Source organism: Sorex fumeus, unplaced genomic scaffold, assembly GCF_029834395.1.
Source record: "Sorex fumeus unplaced genomic scaffold, SorFum_2.1 ptg000010l, whole genome shotgun sequence".
Lineage (NCBI taxonomy): Eukaryota > Metazoa > Chordata > Mammalia > Eulipotyphla > Soricidae > Sorex > Sorex fumeus.
In genome coordinates, this window is record NW_026606067.1 from 30,093,813 (window position 1) to 30,118,395 (window position 24,583).

Here is a 24,583-nt window from a genome sequence, read left to right on the forward strand (position 1 = left end):
TAGCCAATAGATTTGTAACAACATATGCTTTCCTAACCAATCCAATTAAGGGTACATCACTTCTTAGCCTATAGTTTAAAGATCAGCATTTTGCGTCGGTGCTTAGGAACTGACAGGTTTTTAAGGCAGTCCTGGGTCTTGCAACATGGGTCTTATGAGAGACATCCGGTTATCTGGTCTGACCCCCACCCTTCGAGTACCTGTATCTGAATTCCTTGCTCAGGGGTAGAGAAACCAGTTATTTTGCAGTGCAGACTCCTATAAAGCGGATCTGAAAAAGCTTATCTAGACCTGTTCCTTGAAAAACAAGTTATTTTGCAATGCAGGTTCCTATTAAGCTAAGCTAAATTAATTCTGGTGGTAGTCCATTTTGGGCCTGTCCCTTACAATAAATGCCCCAATATCTTCCACCAGAGTTCACTCTATCCAATTCTCCTCCTCTCCCCCAACACCCGCCCTATACCATAGTTAACTTAGTTCTGTTCTTGGATCTTAAATAAGATATCAAGCTCTGTGGCCTCTGACCATTTACTTCTCACTGTTTCTTTATATACCACCTATGAGAGAGATCATTCTGCATCTGTCCCACTCCTGACTCATCATAATCATCACTCATCACTCCAGATTCCTCTACAAATCACAATCAAAAACATCCTGTTATTCGTCAACTGCCTCGAGCAGGCCCCAGTAATGTCTGTCGTCCTAGCCCTGAGATTTTTTTTTTTTAGAAAGTGCCATATTCTTTTTTTTTCTTTTTTTATTAGTGAAACACCATGAGGTACAGTTATAGACTTACAAATTTTGTGCTTGGGCCCTTTCAGAGTTAGGAGAATGAGACCCTTCATTGTTACTGGTATTTGGCATATTGGGTACGCCACGGGAAGTTTGCCAGACTCTGCCGTGTAGGCAGGTTACATTCCGTAGCCTGCCAGTTTGTCTAAAGTAGGAATGAGATGATAAGATGTTGCGCACGGCCGTGAATGTGGCCACGCGCTTCCAGGAGCTGGGATTTATAGTCTCTGAATCTTGGCCGTTGATGGGATTACATGGCGCCAGGGGGCCAGTTGGTGGATATGGCCCCCGCCTACTGGAATTTGGAGGATCTGGGTGGAGGATGCTCAGCCCCAATCCGAGTAGGCTTGGAGATCTCGGTCCTGGGACCCGCGTGGCTTTGTCCCTCTGCCGGTACCTTCATGTGTGCGGAGAGTGGTCTCAGCATGGTGGTGGCTGGATCTGGAGGTCTTCGGCTGCCGGAGCCCTGGTTGGGGCGAGGAGGAAAACTCAACCCGCTCCCCTCCAAGGGGCCCCGGCGAGGACAGCCAGGTCCGGGGGCAGGAGACTCTGCAGATTCCTCTACATATAAGCAAATTGCATGATTTCAACTTTATATAGTCAAGTTGGATTCCTTTGTATATATGTGCCATAATTTCTTATTCAGTCACCTGTTCTTGGACACTTGGGTTGTTTCCAAATTTTGACTATTTTGAATAGTGCAAAACAAACAGAGGGGAAGAGATTTTTGTTTGTTTGTTTTTTGTTTGGGGGCCACAGTGATCTAACAGTGATACTGGTTTAATACTGGCTAAGTACTCAGGGATTGACTCCAGGCAGGCTCGGGGAACTATATTGGATACCAGGGATCAAACCTGGATCATTTACGGCAAATGCCATATCCACTGTTTAATCACTACCCATAGCAATTTCTTAAGGCCAAACATTATTTCTTTACTTATTCCCATGGGGTCAAATCACCACAATGATGTCATTTTCCAACATCTGTTACTTAAACATAGTTACCTTACAATTTTCCCATGCTTCATCATCATTCAACCAGGAAGTAAAGCAATATATACTGAAGTGACAATATCTGACTCAAAATGCACTAAGGTATGATTTGGAATAGGCAACTAGCTTTTGAAGACTTCTCTAAACCATCTACACGAAACTAAAACATTTCTTTTATCTGTGCTAAAAATTATACTCTTAGAATTTAGTTTATTGACTTTATACTAATATAGTGAGTGAATAGAATGGTGCAGATTAGGCACTATGATTTACAATACTGTCAATGTAATGACATGCATGCATACAATGTTCCATCACCTGTTCCGTCAAAAAGACCAAGTTCCCTAATGGATTTGATGTAGATGATTATCTCACCTTCCCACCATAAAATTGTCCACAATCTACAGCCCTCAATTCATGTCCAGTCTGCCTCAAAATTGCGCATACACCCCCACTATTGCCTACCTCCCCACACCCTTACTTTTCATTATGCAATTTATAATCTGGGGCAAAATCTAGCTATCATTTGATCATTCTATTCTCCTGTATATGGTATCCAGTATTTTCTTTCCTTGACTTATTTCATTAAGTGTTCCAATTTTAGACAAGTTACCATGAACTGGGAATTATAAGATTGATCTTATATATTCATAGTATTTATAAAATATATACGCATATACATTAATATGTGTGTGCGTGTGACAACATTTTAATATATTTCTCTGTCATTAGCTGTTTGGGTCCTTTTCATATTCTGGTTATTGTAAGGACTACATTGAACTTTGGTGTGTGTATATATCTTTTCAAAGGTAACGTTTTGTATGGAGGTGGGGAAAAAAACAATAAATGGAATCACTGAGTCATATGGAAGCTCTCTCATTATTTTTTTAAATTTTTATTAGTTAAACACCACAGGTGCAGTTGTAGACTTACAAGTTTCTGTGCTTGGGTTTCAGTTATACATAGTGTACCCATCCTTTCACCAGTGCCCATTCTTAACCACCAATGATCCCAATATCCCTCCCATCCTTCCATCCCTCCATCCCATCCAGTCTCTGTGGCAGGGCATTCCCTTTTGTTCTCACTCTCCTTTTGGGTGCTGAGGTTTGCAAAAGAGGCATTGAGTGGCAATCAAGTTCGGTCTATAGTTGACTTTCAGCATGCATCTCCCAACCTGGGAGGATCCTCCCAACACCCTTTACCTGATGCTCCCTTCTCTGTCTGAGCTGCTTTTCCCCCTAGCATGTGTAGCTGGCCTTCAAGCCATGGAGTGAACCTCCTGGTACTTATCTCAACTATTCTTGGATGTTAGTTTCCTATTTTGTTACTTTATAATTCCTCAGATGAATGCAATCCTTCTGTGTCTGTCCCTCTCTTTCTGACTCATTTCACTTAGCATGATACTTACCATGTAGTACCACTTGTATGTAAATTTCATGACTTCATCTATTCTAACAGTTGCATAGTATTCCATTGTGTAAATGTACCAAAGTTATTTTTTAAAGAAATGTCCATACTTACTTTAATAAAGCCGGAAGTATAGAACATTTCAACAACAGTGAATAAGGGTTTCTTTTTTTCCCACATCTGCACCAACACTGATTATATCCAGTCTTTTTGATATATACAACACTGACATGAGATGATATATTAGTGTTGAGTTTTTTTTGCATTTCTCTAATAATGACAATGAATACTCTTTCAAATGCCAATTGACCATCTATATGTATTCTTCATAAAATTTTCGGATAATCTTATCTCAGTATTTTTAACAGGTCATTAGGTTTGCTTGTTGGTGTGCTTATCTGCTTTTATTGCTGAGCTTTGTAAAGCATATTTTCTATATCTTGGGCTGGAGTGATAGCACAGCAGGTAGGGCGTTCGCCTTACAAGCGGCCAACATGGCCGACCTGAGTTCGATTCCTCCGCCCCTCTCGGAGAGCCCAGCAAGCTACTGAGAGTATTCGATATGCCAGACACAGTAACAACAAAGTCTCCAATGGAGACGTTACTGGGTCCGCTCGAGCAAATCGACGATCAACGGGAGGGCCTTTACCTTTACCTGTTACCTGTATATTATCACTTTATGTGCTGCATGTGTGAAAATATTTTTTCCCATTCAGTGAGTTTTTTTATTCTAGCTGAGAGTCAATGTAGTCCTATTTATTTTTTAACATTGTTATATTTGTCATAGAATCAAATTATTGAAAACAACTTTGAGGTGTTTATAACAAATCCCTGGTCAACATAATTTTCCAAGGCAAAAAAAAATGAAATCCGTTCTCTGAGATCAGTGATAAGGAAAGGTTGGATACCATCTACTTATTATTAAATACAACATTGGAAGTCCTCCCTACTACAATTGTATGAGAAAAATAAACAAAAAGAACTTCCAATCCCCACCCGGAGTGGTCCCTGAGAAAGAACCAGGAGGAAGCCTTAAATACAACTGGGTGTGTAACCCCCATCCCAAAAAATACAAAAAAAGAAAAGTGGATCAAGAAATGGGTGCTAATTTTTATAATTAATTTCCTCTTTTACTTTTCACATGGATAGAGTGTTTTATATTGCATTTATTTTTGAGGGTTTTATCTCTTTGTTTTTGTTAAGTCACTTGATTTAGAACTGTATTGTAACAAAATATGGAAGCAAAACACCTGCAGTAATTTCCCAGGTATTGATAGAAGGGACATAGGTCAAAGGAATAGGAGCAGCTGCTTTTGACAAGGTTTAATTCCATTACCAGAATGATTTTAAGAGGCTTAGAAAATGTAAGTAAGTGGTAATGAATTTTAGTATATATGTAGAGAGAGTCAGTGCTTTGAATATTTAATTTAATTCCAATTTTGAAATTAAAATTAACCAAAATGTTTTTCAATGGAAGCAAACAGGGGTAACTGGGTAGAAACACTTTGTTTGGGAATTATACATTTTATGTAAAAGTACTTTATATTACTAATTGATATTGCTCACTCTTTAGTACAACCTTTCTTTTATTATGAAGAAAATAATTATAAGCAGAACTAAAAGAAAATCTCAAAACAGAAGTCCAAATATAAAGTAAAAAGACAGAATTTTTGACTGCTTTTCTCTATTTAACTACATATTTTTATATGACAATGATACATTTGCTTTTCTTTCAACTATAATTTCTTCTTATTTCTTTTTATCTTCACTTCACTGCTTGTCTCCTGACATAATTGCTTGGTTCTTTTTTCACGATCCAGAATTTCTTTGGGGAGCAGGTTTTTTTCAACAAATACAGCTTTCAGAGCTATAAAATGATAAAGAAATGACATAAAAATTATACTAAAAATGAAAATTATACTAAATAAGAAACCCATCTGAATGACATATTGAGAAGGAAATTATCAAGTTTCACTTTTTATAAAAATGTATATGCTTCTAAAACCAAGAGTGTGTTCAGTGATATTTGTCTTAAGTTTCTGCTATTTCTTTCACTTCAATTTTAATCTTAAAGTTAAGTTTAACAGAAAAGTTTCTATTAATATATTTAAATAATGATAGAAACTGCCATTTAGCAATAGAAGAATAAAGAAGCTTGTGTTTTCAATTTTTGCTTCCTAATTTACTTAACACCTATCAAGGACTCTTAAAAATCTAAAAACAAATTATTCTGTATCAAAATAAGACAATTAAATAATCAAAACACAGTTTGACTGTCTGCATGACTAAACAAATATATCTGCAATCACATTCTTATAAGATACTCTCATCTACAGGGATCTTTGACTTCAGAAAAAAAAATAAAAAAGAACCAATTATCCCCATGAGTAAGTTAATATTGTACATCAGTGAGAAGTAGGTGGAAATTATGCTATGAATTCAAGAAACTAATTTCTGCCTTTTGCCTAATTGCATTATTTCAACAATTCTTTATTGAATGCATATTATGCAGTGTTCTATATTCATAAATAAATGAAAAACAAAAATTATCAAGTGTCAGATTTTCTTCTAAATGGTAGGAGGAACAATGTTCAAATGACCAAAAATATCATACCATATAGGAAATATATTCAGAGAGACTTTGAAAACACAAAATGTGGTTAAACATATGTCATAGCACATGTCGAAATCAAAAGAAAAGCTTTAAAAATGTGATTGTGGGGGACTGGAAAGATAATACAAAAGGCAAGTCACTTATCTTGCATATGCACGGTGAACCAGGGTTCAATACCCTGTACCCCATATTCCCACCAAATATACCCAGAGTGATTCTTAAATACAGAGTCAGGCGTAAGTATAAAGCACCATGAGTAATACCCCAAAATCAAACAAAAAATATCTGTGATTAATCCTGAAGTCTAGACTGAGACACAATAATAATTAATACCTATGGAAATGAGAGTTGGAAGAGTTTTCAACTAGACAAAACAAAGCGAATAAAAATATAAATAAACAGCCATTAATCTATATCTGAATACTTCATTGTAATTTAACTGAAACACAAAATATTTTGAGAGTAAAGTATATTGAATTGAAGCTAGACTAAGAAACATTTCAGGGGTAATGGTGGCCTCCCAAGGAGATCCTCAGGCCTTGCTATGATTCACCCAACAAGCTCTTGGTTCAGCACAAGGCCCCAAGGACATGATGATGCTCAGACCCTGATTCTCAGGCCATCCTAGAATTGCTGCGGACCTCCAGTGTGGCAGTTCATGATGTTCAGATGACCATGTTGTGCTGGGAACTGAAGATGATCTGAAGATTGCTAATCATATACTCTAATATACTTTTTTCATGCCACTAACAAACATTTTAAGTGCAAAGATAAAAAATATGAATAAAGAAACCATGTAAGCCTTGGCATGTGAACACAGATAGTATGAAGGTATCTCTATATATTTATATTAAATTTTCATATATAGAAACTACTTCCTATATAAATATAACTTTATAATTTAGTACCTTTTCCCTTTGTCTCTTGGATATTACACAAGGACAACCAGGAAAATTAGGGAAAATAACTCTTGAAAACAAATGTTACTTTCCTCAAAAAACCAAAATAGATATTACCTGAAAGCCCATAAATCTGAAGATTGACAGCCAAATCCAAATTGGGCAGAAGTAAAATTGGAAAGAAAAGTGGCAAGTATGGAGAGGATAAGGCCACCAGGAGTAGCATCTTAGAGTGTACTACAGAAAAACATTAACTAAAACCGCAGGGCTCATTCACCCAGGAATGCAAATATGTTATCTTTCCTTTACATCGTGGATTCTTAAGAGATATGAGTAAGTCTGAAGCAAAAACTTTCCCATTCTTGTTTGGGTAAATGGAGAAAAATATGGATAAATAAGAATCACATAAAGAATCACCCACAGGAAATATGAGCTGTGACTCAAAGAGTATGATCTGTGACTGATTTCAATCCATGCCACTTCGTGGTTCTACTTCTCAAGAATGCCTCTGAGGCCCCCAAACCATCAAGCCAAACATCTCAATCTTAGATATGCACAAGGCTAAACATCTCCCAGAATGACCTAGAATTCCTTTTCCTAGTACTGCTTTGTGTGCTTTTATTCAAAAAATTATGAACGAATGAATTACATTCATGAATCACATTTTTGTTAAAAAGTAGCCTTCCATGGTAGGTTGCAAACAGTGAAATTTGCCCTGTTCCCATATTTCAACTCAGGCATCGAATACAAATATTAAGTTTAAGAAAACCTAACATATTATAACTAAAACTAAATAAATTGGTTGTGGGAAATGTACACTGGTAAAGGGACAGGTATTGGAACATTATATGACTGAAAATGTGAAAAACTTTGTAGCTGAGTATCTCACTGTAATTCAATTTAAAAAATTTTAAAACTGATTAGAAACAATTAAGGATAAAATGTTATAAACACTAACAAGGATACCAAGTTTGTATTACATGAAAAATTGAAAACAGAACTAAACAAATTTTTAAAAAATAGTATCAAACTGGTAAAAAACAAATATATTAATCAGAACTAAAAAATGTTTTAGATAAATATTGCTTTAAATGTTTATGTAAATATGCTAAAAGATAGATGATATAATTTATATTGAATTAAAATGGTAGACAATATATGAAAATGGATGGTTAAATAGTATTACTAAGTATCTTATGTGAAAAAACTTGAAATAAAAGTTGTTTCTATGAAAGAGCAGAGCAGAAATGAAAAAGCTTTCGGAAGAAATGAAAATACAACTAACAGGAATTGCTAAAATGTGAATTGGCAAAAATCAAATAAATAATGCAAAAATGCACTGTGTGGTCAGAAGACTCAACTAGCAACACATACAGTAAATCCTCAGACAATGACTTTAACAACCCCATTGTTAATATAATAAATTTCACAAACTTTATTCTACAGACATTTTATTTTTGTAATTCCACAATTTTGTTGTAGCAAGAACTATATTGTGTGCCTGGCAAGGGGGCAGGTTTGGGGGATGGATGGAAATTGGAGACAGTGGGAAAGGAAAGGTCACACTGGATTGGTGCTAGAACATTGAACGCCTGAAACAACTGTGTTAGGAACAACTTTGTAAACCAAGGTGTTAAAACAAAGTCTATAAAAAAAAATATACTGTGTGGTAACATATTATACAAATGAAAAAGACAATTACAACACATTAAGATAAAAATTTTCACTGTCACTGTCAATGTAGTTCATCAATTTTCTCCAGCGGGCCCAGTAACATTGTGAAATTTGTTGTTACTGTTTTTGGCATATTGAATACATCACGGGAGCTTGCCAGGATTTGCCGTGTGGGCGAGATAGTCTTGGTAGCTTGCTGGGCTCTCACAGAAGGGCAGAGGAATTGAACTCAGGTTGACTGAGTCGGCCGCATGCAGAGCAAAAGTCCTACCCACTGTGCTATCACTCCAGCCCATTTTTATTTTAAGAAAAACATAAATGGCTGACTCTTTAATAAATAATAAATAAAACTAGAAAAAATAAATAATAAATTTATTTTATTTGGTAATAATTTATTTTATTATTTAATAATAATTTATTTAATAATAATACTAGAAATAAATAAAACTAGAAAAATGTTAAAACGTATCAATAAAAATTTCCTCAGACAGACTATAGATATACATGTACTGTATATAACATGCATCAAGAAAAAACAGCTTTAAAATAATCAAAACCAAGATGCATCCTAAGAATATATTCCTAAGATAATTATTTTACCATCTCAATAATTAGTCACTTATGAAGAGAGAAATACGGAACCAAAGTTATAATACAAGGAAAAGCGTTTGCCTTGCATGCAGCTAACTGATCCTTAGAAGTACATATGCTCCTGAGCACTGCCAAAAGTAATCTCTGAGCAAAGAATCAGAAATAAGCCTTGAGGGGGCTGGAGCGATAGCACAGAGGGTAGGGCGTTTGCCTTGCACACAGCCAACATGGCTGACCCGGGTTCGATTCCCAGCATCCCATATGGTCCCTCGAGAACCGCCAGGAGTAATTCCTGAGTGCATGAGCCAGGAGTAACCCCTGAGCATCACCCAGGCATCACCCAGTGTGATCCAAAAAGGTAAAAGGTAAAGGTAAAGGCCCTCCCGTTGTTCATCGATTTGCTCGAGCGGGCCCAGTAACGTCTCCATTGGAGCCTTTGTTGTTACTGTGTCTGGCATATCGAATACGTCACGCGGAGCTTGCCAGGCTCTGCCGTGCGGGCGAGATACTCTCGGTAGCTTGCCGGGCTCTCCAAGAGGGGCAGAGGAATCGAACTCGGGTCGGCCATGTTGGCTGCGTGCAAGGCAAACGCCCTAACGCTATGCTATGAAAGAAGCCTTGAGCAGAGTAGATACCCTCAGAGAAAGAGTGAGAGAGAGAGAGATCTTGGATCTTATATTGGGCGTTTTCATGGCAATTATTTGCACCAGAAGATAGAACAACACCAAGGTAATAAAGGAAATAACCTTGAGGTGGAGATATAATTTTCATCTAGACATAACATAAGGTAGATATTTTAAATATATGCCTCAAATTAAAAAATCCAAGTCATTTTAACATGCAGGGAATTCAGAAATTACTGCTCTCATGACTACCTTTTCAGTAAATTATAAGACTAACAGAGAAATAACAGAAGAAAATAGGGTGCGGCAGAAAAATGATGGTGAGTATTGAGTACAGTGAGTTAAAAATAAATTAAAAAGAAGTCAATATCACACGACTATAAAACGGACATAAAAAACAAAATTGGCAAAACTGTAGGAATAAAATCTTCATTCATGATATATCAATCATAGTTAAGAAACAAAGGGCTTAGCACTCTGAGGCCCCAATTTTCCAGGTTCCAGCGGGAGCCAGAGTGCTCCCCTTTCCCATGCCCCCACCCGTGCACCGAGTTTTCCCGCAGCTTTGGACTCCCCTAAGGGCACCCAGAAGAGACTTTGGGGAACACCTGCCAGAGTTCCACCCAACTTCCCATCCACCTCTTCTGTGCCTGCCCTTACAGGTTCCTGGGTCATGGGTCCCAGGGACCAGCTGGGGCTGTGGCCTCCACTTAAGCATGTGGCCTCCTCCAAAGTGGGCATGGCCATCTCCGAGTTGGGAGTGGTGGTGCACACGGCAATTACATTTCCCACTCCCAGCACTCTCGACTCTTGTCCCAGTCTTTATCACCTAATTCTGTGGAAAAAATCCTGGCCGCCTCAACTACAATACAATAATAATCCACTGGCCTACTCCAGTTCTGACAAAAGACCAGTATGCAAAGAAGCTGTACAAGCCGAATATTAAAGAGCAGCTCCTCCAAAGCTTCACTAGATGCCCATCAAAAGCCAAAGAATAATGCCTCAGAGGAAGGTCAGACACTAGAAAGGGAGAGGGTGACCACAATCAAACTACCTTACCGAGAATCCTTTCCCACAATAAGAGGGAACAGTGCTGGTGAATTCCAGGGTTCCACCTCTAGACAACCCAAACAACATGAAGAAACAGTGCAAATCTCCACTACAAGGAGAGGACAAAAAAAGTGTCCCAAATCCTCAACTGGGGTTATCCACAAATATGCCCTCTCTGATAAGAAATTCCGAGATGAAACGCAGAGGTTGTTCAAGGAACTACTCAAAGAATCAATGGAGGAGATATCCAGAAAACTAAAGGAAAAAATGGATAGTCAAGAAAATACAGGAAGAAAGGAGAACAGAAATAAAAAAAAGCTACAAAAAGAAGTGTCACAAAGGATTCGGTAAACAAAATCAAAACCTCAGTAGGTGCCCTCAGCAGTAGGATGAACACAGCTGAAGACAGGATCAGTGAGCTTGAAGATGAGCAACAGAAATTGCATAGGGAACCACAAACAATGGGAAAAGACTCAAAATAGCTCTAAAGAGAATCAGAGACCTCGGGGATGACACCAAGAGGAACAACATTAGATTCATTGGAGTTCTAGAAGGACAGAGAGGCAACCCCAATGAAAAAGCCACAGTGAAATAAATCATTGCTGAAACGTTCCCGGAGTTAAAGAATGCAGACATCCAGATCTAAGGAGCCAGAAGGGTGCCAGCTAAAAATAAAATAATTGAAACACTCCAAGGCATATCATAGTCAGAATGATGGATGCTGTAGACAGAGACACAATACCGCAAGCAGCAAGGTCAAAGAAGGAAAACACATATAAAGGAGAATCTCTTAGATTTACAGCAGACGTATCAAAGGAAACCCTCCAAGCCTGAAGACAATGGTGGGATATAGTGAAAAAACTCAATGAACTGAACGCCTCACCAAGAATACTTTATTCAGCTAAACTCTCACTCAAACTCGATGGAACTATACACCATTTGTAGACAAACAACAACTCAGGAACTTTATAGACTCAAAACCAAATCTAAAAGAAGAATTAAAGGGGCTCCTGTAAGAAAAGAAGGAAAACACTTATAAACACAACAAACCCCTACAGAAAGATGGCACAAAACCCCATGACAATAATATCTCTCAAGGTCAGTGGTCTAAATGCACCAATCGAGAGACACAAAGTGACAAAATGGATCCAGAAACTGAAACCAACATTCTGCTGTGTACAAGAAACTCATCTGAACAATCAGAACAAACACAGACTCAAAGTTAAAGGATGGAAAACAATTCTGCAAGCAAACAGCTCCCTCAAAAAAGCTGGGGTGGCTATACTAGTATCTGACAACATAAATTTTAGGTTGAAAAATATTAGAAGGGACAGCGAAGGCCATTTTCTATTTATGAAGGAATACATACAACAGGAAGAAATCACACTCTTAAATGTATATGCACCTAATGAGGGAACATCTAAATACTTAAAACGACTGCTAACAGATTTTAAGGAGGACATTGCTAGCAACAAAATAGTAGTTGGAGACTTCAACATCGCCTTATCACCTCTAGATAGATTAATAAGAACAAAACTCAACAAGTAAACATTGGCTTTGAAGGTAGAAATAGAAGAGAGAGAGGGATTATAGACCTAAACAGCGCTTTATGACCCCCAAAGAAAGAATACACATTCTTCTACAGTGCACATGGAACATTTTCCAAAATAGATCACGTGCTAGGCCACAAAACATACCTCAATAGAATCAGGAAGATAGAAGTAGTATCAACCATCTTTTCAGACCACGATGTGCTGAAGATGGAAGCGAATCACACAAAGACATCGAGAAACAAATCAAACACCTGGAAATTAAACAACTCAATGTTGAACAAAAAGTGGGTCAGGAAGGAAGTCAAAGACGAAATCAAAAGATACTTGGAAACAAATGAGAATGAAGACACGAGCTACCAGAACCTATGGGACGCAGCTAAAGCCATACTAAGAGGAAAATTTATAGCATTGCAAGAATTCCTAAGAAAAGAAGAAATGGCCTACATAGATAACCTAACCACACAGCTCAAGAACTTAAGAGAAGACCAACAAAAGGAACCCAAAATTAGCTGAAAGAAAGAAATAATAAAGCTTAGAGCAGAAGTTATGAACATAGAAACCAAAAAAACAATCCAAAAGGTCAAGGAAAACAAAAGCTGCTTCTTTGAGAAAAAAAATAAGATTAATAAACAACGAGCAAGACTCACAAACAAAGAGAGAGAGAGAGAGAACCCCAATAAACTGAATCAGAAAGAAAAAATGGGACATCACAACAGAAGCCAATGAAATTCAAAAGATCATCAGAGACATAAGGAAAACACTTATAAACACAACCTTTCCTATTTGAGTGTCTGTATGCCAGGAAACAAGAGAACCTAGAAGAAATGGATAAATTCCTGGATTCCTATAATCTCCCAAGATTGAATCAAGAAGACCTGGGATACCTAAATAGACCCATTCATATCAAGGAAATTGAAGCAGTAATCAAAAGTCTTCCCAAAAACAAAAGCCCAGGCCCAGACAGATTTATTAGTGAATTCTTCCAAACATTTAAAGAAGACCTTTTGCCAGTTCTCTCAAGCTTTTCCAGGAAATTGAAAAAATAGGAACTCTCCCAAACAGCTACTATGAGGCACATATCGCTAATACCAAAAGCAAAAAAGAGGCCACCAGAAAATAAAACTATAGGCCAATATCCCTGATGAGCATGGATGCGAAGATCCTCAACAAAATATTAGCAAATTGAATCCAACAACTCATCAAAAAGGTCATACACCACGACTAAGTGGGATTCATCCTGCGGATGCAAGGATGGTTCAACATTCCGAAATCAATTAACATAATCTATTACATCGATAAAAGTAAAGATAAAAACCATATGATCATGTCATTAGATATAGAGAAAGGTTTTGACAAGATACAGCAACCGTATATGATTAAAACTCTCACCAAAATGGGTTTTGAAGGCACTTTCCTCAAGATTAGTCAAAGCCATCTACAACAAACCCATGCCGAGTATTATCCTCAATGGGGAAAAACTAGGGACCTTCCCTCTAAGATCAGGGACAAGACAAGGATGCCCACTATCATCACTTCTGTTCAATATAGTACTGGAAATACTTTCAATAGTGATTAGGCAAAAAAAAAGACATTAAAGGCATATAGATAGGAAAGGAAGAAATAAAGTTCCCACTATTCGCAGATGATATGATACTATATCTCAAGAACGCTAAATCCTCTACCAAGAAACTCCTAGAAACAATAGACTTGTACAGTAAAGTAGCAGTTATAAAAATAATGCCCAGAAAACCATGGCCTTCCTATAAACAAATAATGAAACACAAGAAAGTGACAGGGAAAAAACAATCCTGTTCACAATCATGCCCCAGAAAATCAAATACCTCAGACTCAGACTAACTAAAGAGATAGAGGACCTCTACAATGAAAACCACAAAACGCTACTCCATGAAATAAAAGAGGACACGAGGAAATGGAAATATATCCCCTACACCTGGATAGGAAGAATTAACATTGTCAAAATGGCAATACTCCCCAAAGCATTATTCAATGCTATCCCTATAAGGATACTCATGACTGTTTTCAAAGAAATAGATCAAGCACTCCTGAAATTCATATGGAACAACAAATGTCCACGAATAGCTATAGCACTTCTTGGGAAAAAGATGTTGGGAGGTATTACCCTCCCCAACCTCAAACTCTACTACAAAGCAGTAATAATTAAAACAGCATGGTTCTGTAACAAAGGCAGGTCCGCAGACCAATGGAATAGGGTGGAACAGCTGTACACACAACCCCAAATGTATGAACATCTAATCTTTGATAAAGGAGCAAGAAATGTGAAGTGGAACAAGGAAAGCCTCTTTAACAAATGGTGCTGGCATAACTGGACAACCACATGCAAAAAAATGGGTTTAGACCTCGACCTACCACCATGCACAAAAGTCAGATCAAAATGGATTAAAGATCTCGACATCAGGTCAAAATTCATAAGATACATCAAAGACAAGGTTGGCAAAACCCTCCACGATATTGAGGCTAACAGTATCTTCAAAGACTAAACTCCACTGACCAACCAAGTGGAAACAGAGATAAACAAATGGTACAATCTTACATTAAGAAGCTTCTGCATCTCAAAAGATATAGTAAGCAGAATAAAAAGACAATCTACAGAATGGGAAAGGATAGTCACCCATTACCCATCCCATAAGGGGTTGATATCAAGGATATACAAAGCACTGGTTCAACTCCACAAGAAGTAAACGTCCAACCCCACCAAAAAAATAGGGTAATGAAGTGACCAGAAACTTTCTCAAAGAAGAAATCTGAATGGCTAAAAGGCACACGATAAAATGCTCTACATCACTAATCATCAGGGAGATGCAGATCAAAACAACAATGAGATATCAACTCACACAACAGAGACTGGCCCACATCTAAAGGAACAAAATCAACCAGTATTGGCACAGACGTGGTGAGAAAGGGATTCTCCTTCACTGCTGGTGGGAATGCCGACTGGTCCAGCCCTTTTAGAAACAGTATGATGATTCTCAAAAAATTAGAAATTGAGCTCCCATTTGATCCAGCAATACCACTCCTGGGAATATATCCCAGAGAGGCAAAACTGTATAGCCAAAATGCATCTGCACTTGTATGTTCATTGCTGCACTGTTCACAATAGTCAAAATCTGGAAAAAACCCGAGTGCCTGAGAACAGATGACTGGTTAAAGCAACTTTGATACATCTATACAATGGAATATTATGCATCTGTTAGAAAAGACGTAGTCATGAAATTTATATACAAGTGGCACTACATGGAAAGTATCATGCTAAGTGAAATGAGTCAGAAAGAGAGGGAAAGACATAGAAAGATTGCATTTATCTGGGGAATATAAAGTAACAAAATAGGAGACTAACATCTAAGAATAGTCGAGATAAGTACCAGGAGGTTCACTCCATGGCTTGAAGGCCAGCTACACATGCTAGGGGGAAAGCAGCTCAGGCAGAGAAGGGAGCTTCAAGTAAAGGGTGTTGGGAGGGTCCTCCCAGGTTGGGAGATGCATGCTGAAAGTCAACTATAGACAGAACTTGATTGCCACTCAGTGCCTCTTTTGTAAACCTCAGCAATCAAAAGGGAGAGAGAACAAAAGGGATTGCCCTGTCACAGAGACTGGATAGGATGCGGGGGATGGGAGGGGTGGGAGCATTGTTGGGATCATTGGGGGTGGAGAACGGGCAGTGGTGGAAGGATGGGTACTCAATCATTGTATAACTGAAACCCAAGCACAAAAACTTTTAAGGTCAACAACTGTACCTCATGGTGTGTCACTAATAAAAAAAGAAAGAAAGAAACAAAGAACTTAAACCTGAGTCAAAAGTAATATTAGCAAAGTCCACAAAAGTAATTACCAAAAAATTATGTGGGGACGAGCAACAAGGAAACAACCACTTATTATATCATCACTCCACATAAATATAATAGTTGTTGGCCTGAAGAAATAGAGAGCTAGGAGAATAATATCAAACTGTGATGATAAAGATATATCTGGAACGAACTTAACTTTTTTCCCAGTAAAACAAATTTTTAAAAAAGCCATAGATCGAGACACTCCTGGTTTTTCAGTCAAAACAAAAGCTACCCAAAACACATCTAAAATAAAATGACCTAGAAATTTTGAATTAAAAAGGATTATTAAAGCATATCAAGCAAATGAAAACCAAAAGAAGGCAGAGATAAGAACCTAAAATGACAAGCAAACTTCAGCACAAGAGTTTAAATTAAAATTCTATTTTTGTTTAAAAATAAATAAATAAAATATGAAATCATAAATGCATATGGAATTCATCCAAGGATAACATAATGTCAGCATAGGAGTTTCTTGTTTCTACAGTACTAGTGGAAACTGGACAGATCAGTGTAATGGAAAACAGGGATATATCTCACTAAATGCTTTTCTATGTCCTGATATTTAACCTTTTAGAAATAAAACAAAGATGAATAAATCTAGAACTCCTTAGAAGAGAAACTATAAGAAAAATTTTTTTCATGGATTTAAAATTTTCCATGGGCCAGCAGTATTAAATAACGCAGTTTTCTATACCTCAGTAGTTGGTCTTGCAGATTAGTGCTTCAGAATCAGAAGACATTCTTTTAAGAGCTTTTAAGCTCTTCTCACATCCACAACGGAAGCTAGAGTATAACTTCTAAAATAACCCCCAGCTGTTTTACAGGCTAGTCTTTCATCTAAATGATGAATTTTCATTAGCATTGTCTGAGTTTCTGGACAATAACACCAAATACTAACATCAAGATCTAGAGAAAGACCATCTTTCTTGGAAAATATTTTTCAAAACTCAGTGAAAAATCCATTGACGGGGTATAATTCTATTCTGGGGTCTGAAACTTACAATTTTGGGGAGTGCTGAAAAAAGAATTAAAAATTACAAATCCAAGATTATAGTAGTGGCTATATAAATACATATATGTGCATATATATATATATATATATGTGTGTATATGTATTTGCTTTTTGGGTCACGCCCGGCCATGCACAGGGGTTACTCCTGGCTCTGCACTCAGGAATTATCACTGGTGGTTCTCAGAGGACCATATGGGATGCTGGGAATTGAACCCGGGTCAGCCACGTGCAAGGCAAATGCCCTACCTGCTATGCTATTGCTCCAGCCCCTGGTTATATATTTTGAATGAGAAAATAAATCTCAAGGAATTACAGGAACTTTGTAGAACTATATTCTTTGCATATGAAATAAATCAGAAATGCTTACCAAGAAACATTTCTTCTCTGCATCTGGCATCTCTTTTTATTCAGAACACAAAAGCTCTCAACTATTAATGCTTTCAAGGGCTAGGGTGGGTAATATCTATAAAAATTTACCATCAGACTCCTTTGTGCATAAAAAATATGTTATTAAACTAATACCATCTAAACAGTTAAACAGTAATCAATACCTCTTCTAATTCAGAATATCAACATCTTCTAGATTTACTGTCATAATATTTTTATATGATGTGAGTTTGCAACAGATTATGTGTATAAGATTATATATGTAAGATTACATATGTAAGATGATACATGCAACAATAAACATTTATTGGATTTTAAGAATACAATTCAATGCCTTTAACCTTGCTGTGATTGTTTTCCAAATGTATCAACTGGACTAGCCTAAACTTATTTCATCAATCATTAACCTAGATTTTGCTCTGAGGGAATTTTGGAGATATAAATAAAGTTGCTAATCAATAAACTTTAAATAAAGAAGATTAACCTGGATTTTCTATGAGAGTTAGACTTAATAAATTAGAAGACCTGAAAATAACAGTTGAAATTTTCCTAAGACCTGAAAGAAATTATACCACTACGACCAGATAAATAGTTTCTACCTGTGCTCATTCCACCTATGCCTTTTGCATCCTGATTCGGTCCAACATATTTTGAAGTGATTGCACAGTCCATCTAAACCCATAAATGAATTCCTTGTAAGTTTCAATATATAAAGTTCCTACTTCTACTTCACTGAAACGCTGATGGACTTTCTCTGACATACACTGTACCACAGAAAAATGAAAAGGGTGAAATGTTCCTATTGAGAAGCAATGGTTTGTCAGAGTTCTTGCTTTAGGAGTGGAATCTGTTGGACATGAGTGATGAAACAATAAAACATAGGTGTGAAATAGTCATTGTCTAACTTCTTTGCTTTCAGGTTCCCATGATGACTTACTTGAAATCTTGCAGAGAAAATAGAATATTAATAAAAACAAATACCTGCATTTTCATTGGATTACATATTTTCTTCACACTTTCTAAGGATTTCTACATGGAGTAAAATTCCTTGTCTAGCCTATCCATGTCCTCACTTGCCTGATTCCTCACTTCTTGATCCCTGACTTTCTCCAGCCTCATCTGGCACCAGTCTCCAACTCCCTCTGCTCTAGCAACCTGACCTTCTTTATGACCCTAGGACATGTCATTCTTGCTTGTGCTCTGGCAATTCTGCACTTCTATTCTCTTCCATGAAATAGTCTTTCCTCATTCAGAAGGGAGCTACTTAGGATGCTTAGGGAATTAAAAGAAACAATGGAAAGCAATGCCAATAGAAGACAAGAAGATGTGAAGGCAGAAATGAGGAAAATGCAATCAGAAATGTCAGACCTGAAAAATCTCGTAGGCGAATTGAAAAGCTCAGTGGAAGGCCTCAGCAGCAGAGTAAGAGCTGCTGAGAACAGAATCAGTGAGCTCGAAGATGAAGTTCAGAGACTCTCCAGAAAAGAGCAGAAAATGGAAAAGAGATTCACAATTTGGGAAGAGATGGCAAGAGAAGATCGTGATGAAGCCAAGAGGGGTAACATAAGAATTATTGGAGTCCCAGAGGTACAGGAAGAAAACCTTGATGAAGAAGAAACTGTCAAAGACATCATTGCTACAACGTTTCCAGAGCTGAAGAAAACTTGTGACCACATTCAGGAGGCCCGAAGGGTACCAGCTAGAAGAAATCCGAATAAAAATACCCCAAGACACATTCGGATCAAAATGACCAAAACCTTAGACAGAGACAAAATTCTGAAAGCAGCAAGATCGAAGAAACAAATCTCTTACAAAGGAGCATCCTTAAAATTCACAGCTGATTTTTCTGATGAAACCCTCATGGCCCGAAAACAGTGGTGGGACATAGTGAAAAAACTCAATGAAATAAATGCCTCCCCAAAAATACTTTTCCCAGCAAGACTCTCATTCATAATAGAAGGAACAACACAGTTTCACAGACAAACAACAGCTCAGGAACTTCATAGACTCAAAACTATGGTTACAAGAACAACTAAATGGGCTACTTTAAGGCAAGAAAGGCACCTCAAATACACCAAATTTTAACAGAACTATGGGACAAAATCCCATAACAATAATCTCTCTCAATGTCAATGGGCTAAACGCACCAATTAAAAGACATAGAGTGGCAGGATGGATTAGAAAATTGAACCCAACATTCTGCTGCCTGCAAAAAACCCATCTCAATAGTCAAAGCAAACACAGACTCAGAGTCAAAGGCTGGAAAACAATCCTACAGGCAAACAGTTCCCATAAAAAACCTGGGGTAGCCATCCTTATATCAGACCACATCGATTTCAGAGTGAGGAGGGTCATAAGAGACAGTGAAGGCCATTTCTTATTGATCAAAGGATCTGTACAACAGGAAGAACTTACAATAATAAATGTATATGCACCTAATGAGAGACCAGCAAAGTACTTAAAACAACTACTCATAGATTTGGAAAAAGACATCAATAGCAACACGATACTAGTGGGAGACTTCAACACTGCTTTGTCACCTCTTGATAGATCAACCAGACTCAAGCTTAGCAAGGACATACTTCATTTGAGGGAAACAATGGAAGAAAGGGACTTAGTAGATATATACAGGACACTTCATGCACAAAAAGCTGAATACACATTCTTCTCAAGCGTACATGGAACATTCTCCAAGATAGACCACATGCTGAGCCACAAAACATGCCTCCATAAAATTAAGAAGATAGAGATTGTATCAACAATCTTCTCAGACCATAAATGCACTGAAATTAGAAGTAAATCACACACAAAAACAGAAAACTAAATCAAACACCTGGAAATTAAACAGTGCACTATTGAACAACGAGTGGATTAGACAGGAAATCAAAGAGGAAATCAAAAGATTCCTAGAAACGAATGAAAATGAGAACACGAGTTACCAAAACTTATGGGACACAGCAAAGGCTGTGTTAAGAGGAAAGTTTATAGCTCTACAAGCATTCCTCAGGAAGGAGGAGCGAGCACACATAAGTAACCTAACCTCACAGCTTAAGAGCTTGGAGAAGGACCAAAAAAAGGAGCACAACCCGAACAGGAGAAAGGAAATAATAAAACTCAGAGCAGAGATTAACGAGATGGAAACCCAAAAAACAATCCGAAAGATCAATGAAACCAAAAGCTGGTTCTTTGAGAAAATTAACAAGATCGATAAGCCTCTAGCAAAACTCACAAAGAAAGGGAGAGAGAAAACCCTAATAAAACGAATCAGAAATGAAAAGGGGGTCATTACAACAGAAACCACAGAAATTCAGAGGATCCTCAGGGAGTACTTTGAGAAGCTTTATGCCACGGAACATCAAAACCTCGAGGAAATGGATAAATTCCTAGACTCCTACAGACTCCCAAGGCTGAACCAAGAAGACCTGGAATACCTGAACAGACCTATCACCATCAAGGAAATTGAAATGGTAATAAAAAGTCTCCCCAAGCACAAAAGTCCTGGCCTGGATGGATTCACTAGTGAATTCTTCCAAATCTTTAAAGAGGACTTACTCCCAATGCTCTTTAAGCTTTTCCACGAAATTGAAATATCAAAAACACTTCCGAACAGTTTCTACGAAGCAAATATCACACTGATACCAAAAGCAGACAGAGATACCACAAAGAAAGAGAATTACAGGCCTATATCCCTGATGAACACAGATGCAAAGATCCTCAACAAACTACTAGCAAATAGAATCCAACTACTCATCAAAAAGATCATACACCATGACCAAGTAGGATTCATCCCAGGGATGCAAGGATGGTTTAACATTCGAAAATCAATCGACATAATCCATCATATCAACAAAAGAAAAGATAAAAAGCATATGATTATATCAATAGATGCAGAGAAAGCATTTGACAAGATCCAGCACCCCTTTATGATGAAAACCCTAGCCAAAATGGGTATAGAGGGGACCTTCCTCAACATAATTAAAGCAATCTACCACAAGCCTACAGCAAGCATCATCCTCAATGTGGAAAAACTGAGAGCCTTCCCTCTAAGATCAGGGACGAGACAGGGATGCCCACTTTCTCCACTGCTGTTCAATATAGTACTGGAAGTACTTGCAATAGCGATTAGGCAAGAAAAAGATATTAAGGGCATTCAGGTAGGAAAGGAAGAAATCAAGCTCTCACTATTCGCAGATGATATGATACTCTACTTAGAGAACCCAATAACCTCCACCAAAAAACTCCTAGAAACAATAGACTCGTATAGTAAAGTTGCAGGTTATAAAATCGATACCCAAAAGTCCATGGCTTTCCTATACGCAAACAGTGAGAGAGAAGAAAGCAACATGAAAAAAACAATCCCGTTCACAATTGTGCCCCAGAAAATCAAGTACCTAGGAATCAGCTTAACTAAGGAAGTAAAGGACCTGTACAAAGAAAACTACAAAACGCTACTTCAGGAAATAAAAGAGGACATGAGGAAATGGAAAGATATCCCCTGCTCATGGGTCGGGAGACTTAACATTGTCAAAATGGCAATACTACAGAAAGCATTGTATAAATTCAATGCAATCCCTATAAGGATACCCATGACATTCTTCAAAGAAATGGAGCAAACACTCCTGAAATTGATATGGAACAATAAGCCCCCACGAATAGCTAAAGCAATTCTTGGGGAAAAAAAATGGGAGGAATCAACCTCCCTAACTTCAAACTGTACTACAAAGCAGTAATAATTAAAACAGCATAGTACTGGAACAAAGGCAGAACTGCAGACCAATGGAACAGGGTTGAATACACTGACATCTCCCCTCAATCATATGATCATCTAATCTTTGATAAAGGTGCAAGTAATGTGAAGTGGAGTAAGGAAAGCCTCTTTAATAAATTGTGTTGGCATCACTGGACGGCTACATGCAAAAAAATAGGCTCAAAACTCTGCCTAACACCATGTACAAAAGTAAGATCAAAATGGATTAAAGACCTCAACATCAGACCAGAAACCATAAGGTACATTGAAGATAAAGTTGGTAAAACCCTCCATGACATTGAAGCTAATGGTATCTTCAAAGATGCCACGCCACTGGCCGAGCAAGTGAAAACAGCTATAGATAAATGGGACTATCTTAAACTAAGAAGCTTCTGCACCTCCAAAGAAACAGTGACCAAAATACAAAGACAGTCTACAGAATGGGAAAGGATATTTGCCGAATACACATCTGACAAGGGGTTGGTATCCAGGATATACAAAATACTGGTTAAACTCCACAAGAAGAAAATAGTCAACCCCATCCAAAAATGGGGCAATGAAATGAACAGAAACTTTCTCAAAGAAGAAATCCGAATGGCAAAAAAGCACATGAGAAAATGCTCTACATCATTAATCATCAGGGAGATGCAGATCAAAACCACAATGAGATACCATCTCACACCTCAGAGACTGGCCCACATTCAAAAGAACAAAAGCAACCGATGCTGGCGTGGATGTGGCGAGAAAGGGACACTCCTTCACTGTTGGTAGGAATGTCCACTGGTTCAGCCCTTCTGGAAAACAGTATGGACGATTCTCAAAAAATTAGAAATTGAGCTCCCATTTGACCCAGCAATACCACTCCTGGGAATATATCCCAGAGAGGCAAAAATGTATAGTCGAAGTGACATCTGCACTTGTTTGTTCATTGCAGCACTCTTTACAATAGCCAGAAACTGGAAGAAACCTGAATGCCCAAGAACAGATGACTGGTTAAAGAAACTTTGGTACATCTACACAATGGAGTACTATGTAGCTGTTAGAAAAGATGAAGTCATGAAATTTACATACAAGTGGTACAATATGGAAAGTATCATGCTAAGCGAAATGAGTCAGAAAGAGAGGGATAGACATAGAAAGATTGCATTCATCTGGGGGATATAAAGTAACAAAGTATGAGATTAATACCCAAGAATAGCTGAGATCAGCACCAGGACGATTACTCCATAACTTCGAGGCTAGCCGGGTATCCTAGAGGAAAGGGCAGCTCAGATAGAGAAGGGAGCACCAAATAAAGGATGTTTGGAGGATCCTCCCAGGAGGGGAGATGCATGTCGAAAGTAGACTATGGACTGAACATGTTTGCCACTCAATGCCTCTTTTGCAGACCACAACACCCAAAAGGAGAGAGAGAACACAGGGGATTGCCCTGCCACAGAGACAGGGGGGGATGGGGGGATGGGGTTGGGGAGATATTATCCATGGTGGTGGAAAATGGGCACTGGTGGAGGGATGGGTATCTGATCATTGTATAATCGAAACCCAAGCACAAAAAATTGTAAATCTACAACTGTAAAAAAAAAATAAAGGGAAAAAAATAAATAAATAAATGAAAAAAAAGAAATAGTCTTTCCTCACTTATTTGTTGGTATATATTTTCTTATTTTTATGAATTCAGCTCAAAAATTATACCTTCACAATATCTCTCAGATACATCATATCACTTTATCTATCTACTTTCTTCATATCTCTTATAAACACTACTATCCAAACTTATTTTATATTTAGTCACTTATTTATTTTCTCTCTTTTAGATATTAAATTAAAAGACAGCAAATACCTGTCTACTTTAATATCTATAGACCAGTAGGACCTAAGATTATGTATACTACATGAAAAGTGCTCAAACATATGTCTGTTGAATAAAGAAATTACCAAGCAAACAAAGGGACAGAATTTCTCTTAGCACTTTAGAATTCCTAAATTCCAGAGATCTCATATTTCTTTAATGGTGATAAATGGGTGAATTTTCTCATCATTTAACTATATATTCTTTCACTTAACATAACTATAGCTCTTTAAAATCACCATATACAATTATTGATAACTATTTGCATTTACTATTTCCTAGCTGGAAAAATAATGTCAGTTATACACCTATCTCTCTTTCATTGTTATCTGCCTGACAAAATTTTTATATAACTATAAAATAACTACTATAATTAATAACTATATAACTGTAATTTTAAGAGATGGGGATCAGATAATGTGACAGACATAAAGCTTTCTTTAACATGTTCACTGGGGTCAGAGTGCAAGTATAGCAGGTGCTTATCTTGCTTGGGCCAAGCCAGGTTTCATCCCCAGCATCCCAT

The 24,583-nt window shown here is 37.5% G+C and overlaps 1 protein-coding gene across 1 annotated transcript in view; it reads right to left on the reverse strand.

Annotated features, from left to right (window-relative positions):
* Positions 1-4,911: 4,911 nt before the first annotated feature.
* WDR49 (WD repeat domain 49) overlaps positions 4,912-24,583 on the reverse strand; it is a 211,590-nt gene continuing 191,918 nt past the window's right edge. Inside the window, exon 18 of the mRNA XM_056110563.1 lies at positions 4,912-5,059. Coding sequence (XP_055966538.1) covers positions 4,929-5,059 — 131 coding nt within the window. The 3' untranslated portion in view covers positions 4,912-4,928. The remainder of the gene's footprint in view (positions 5,060-24,583) is intronic.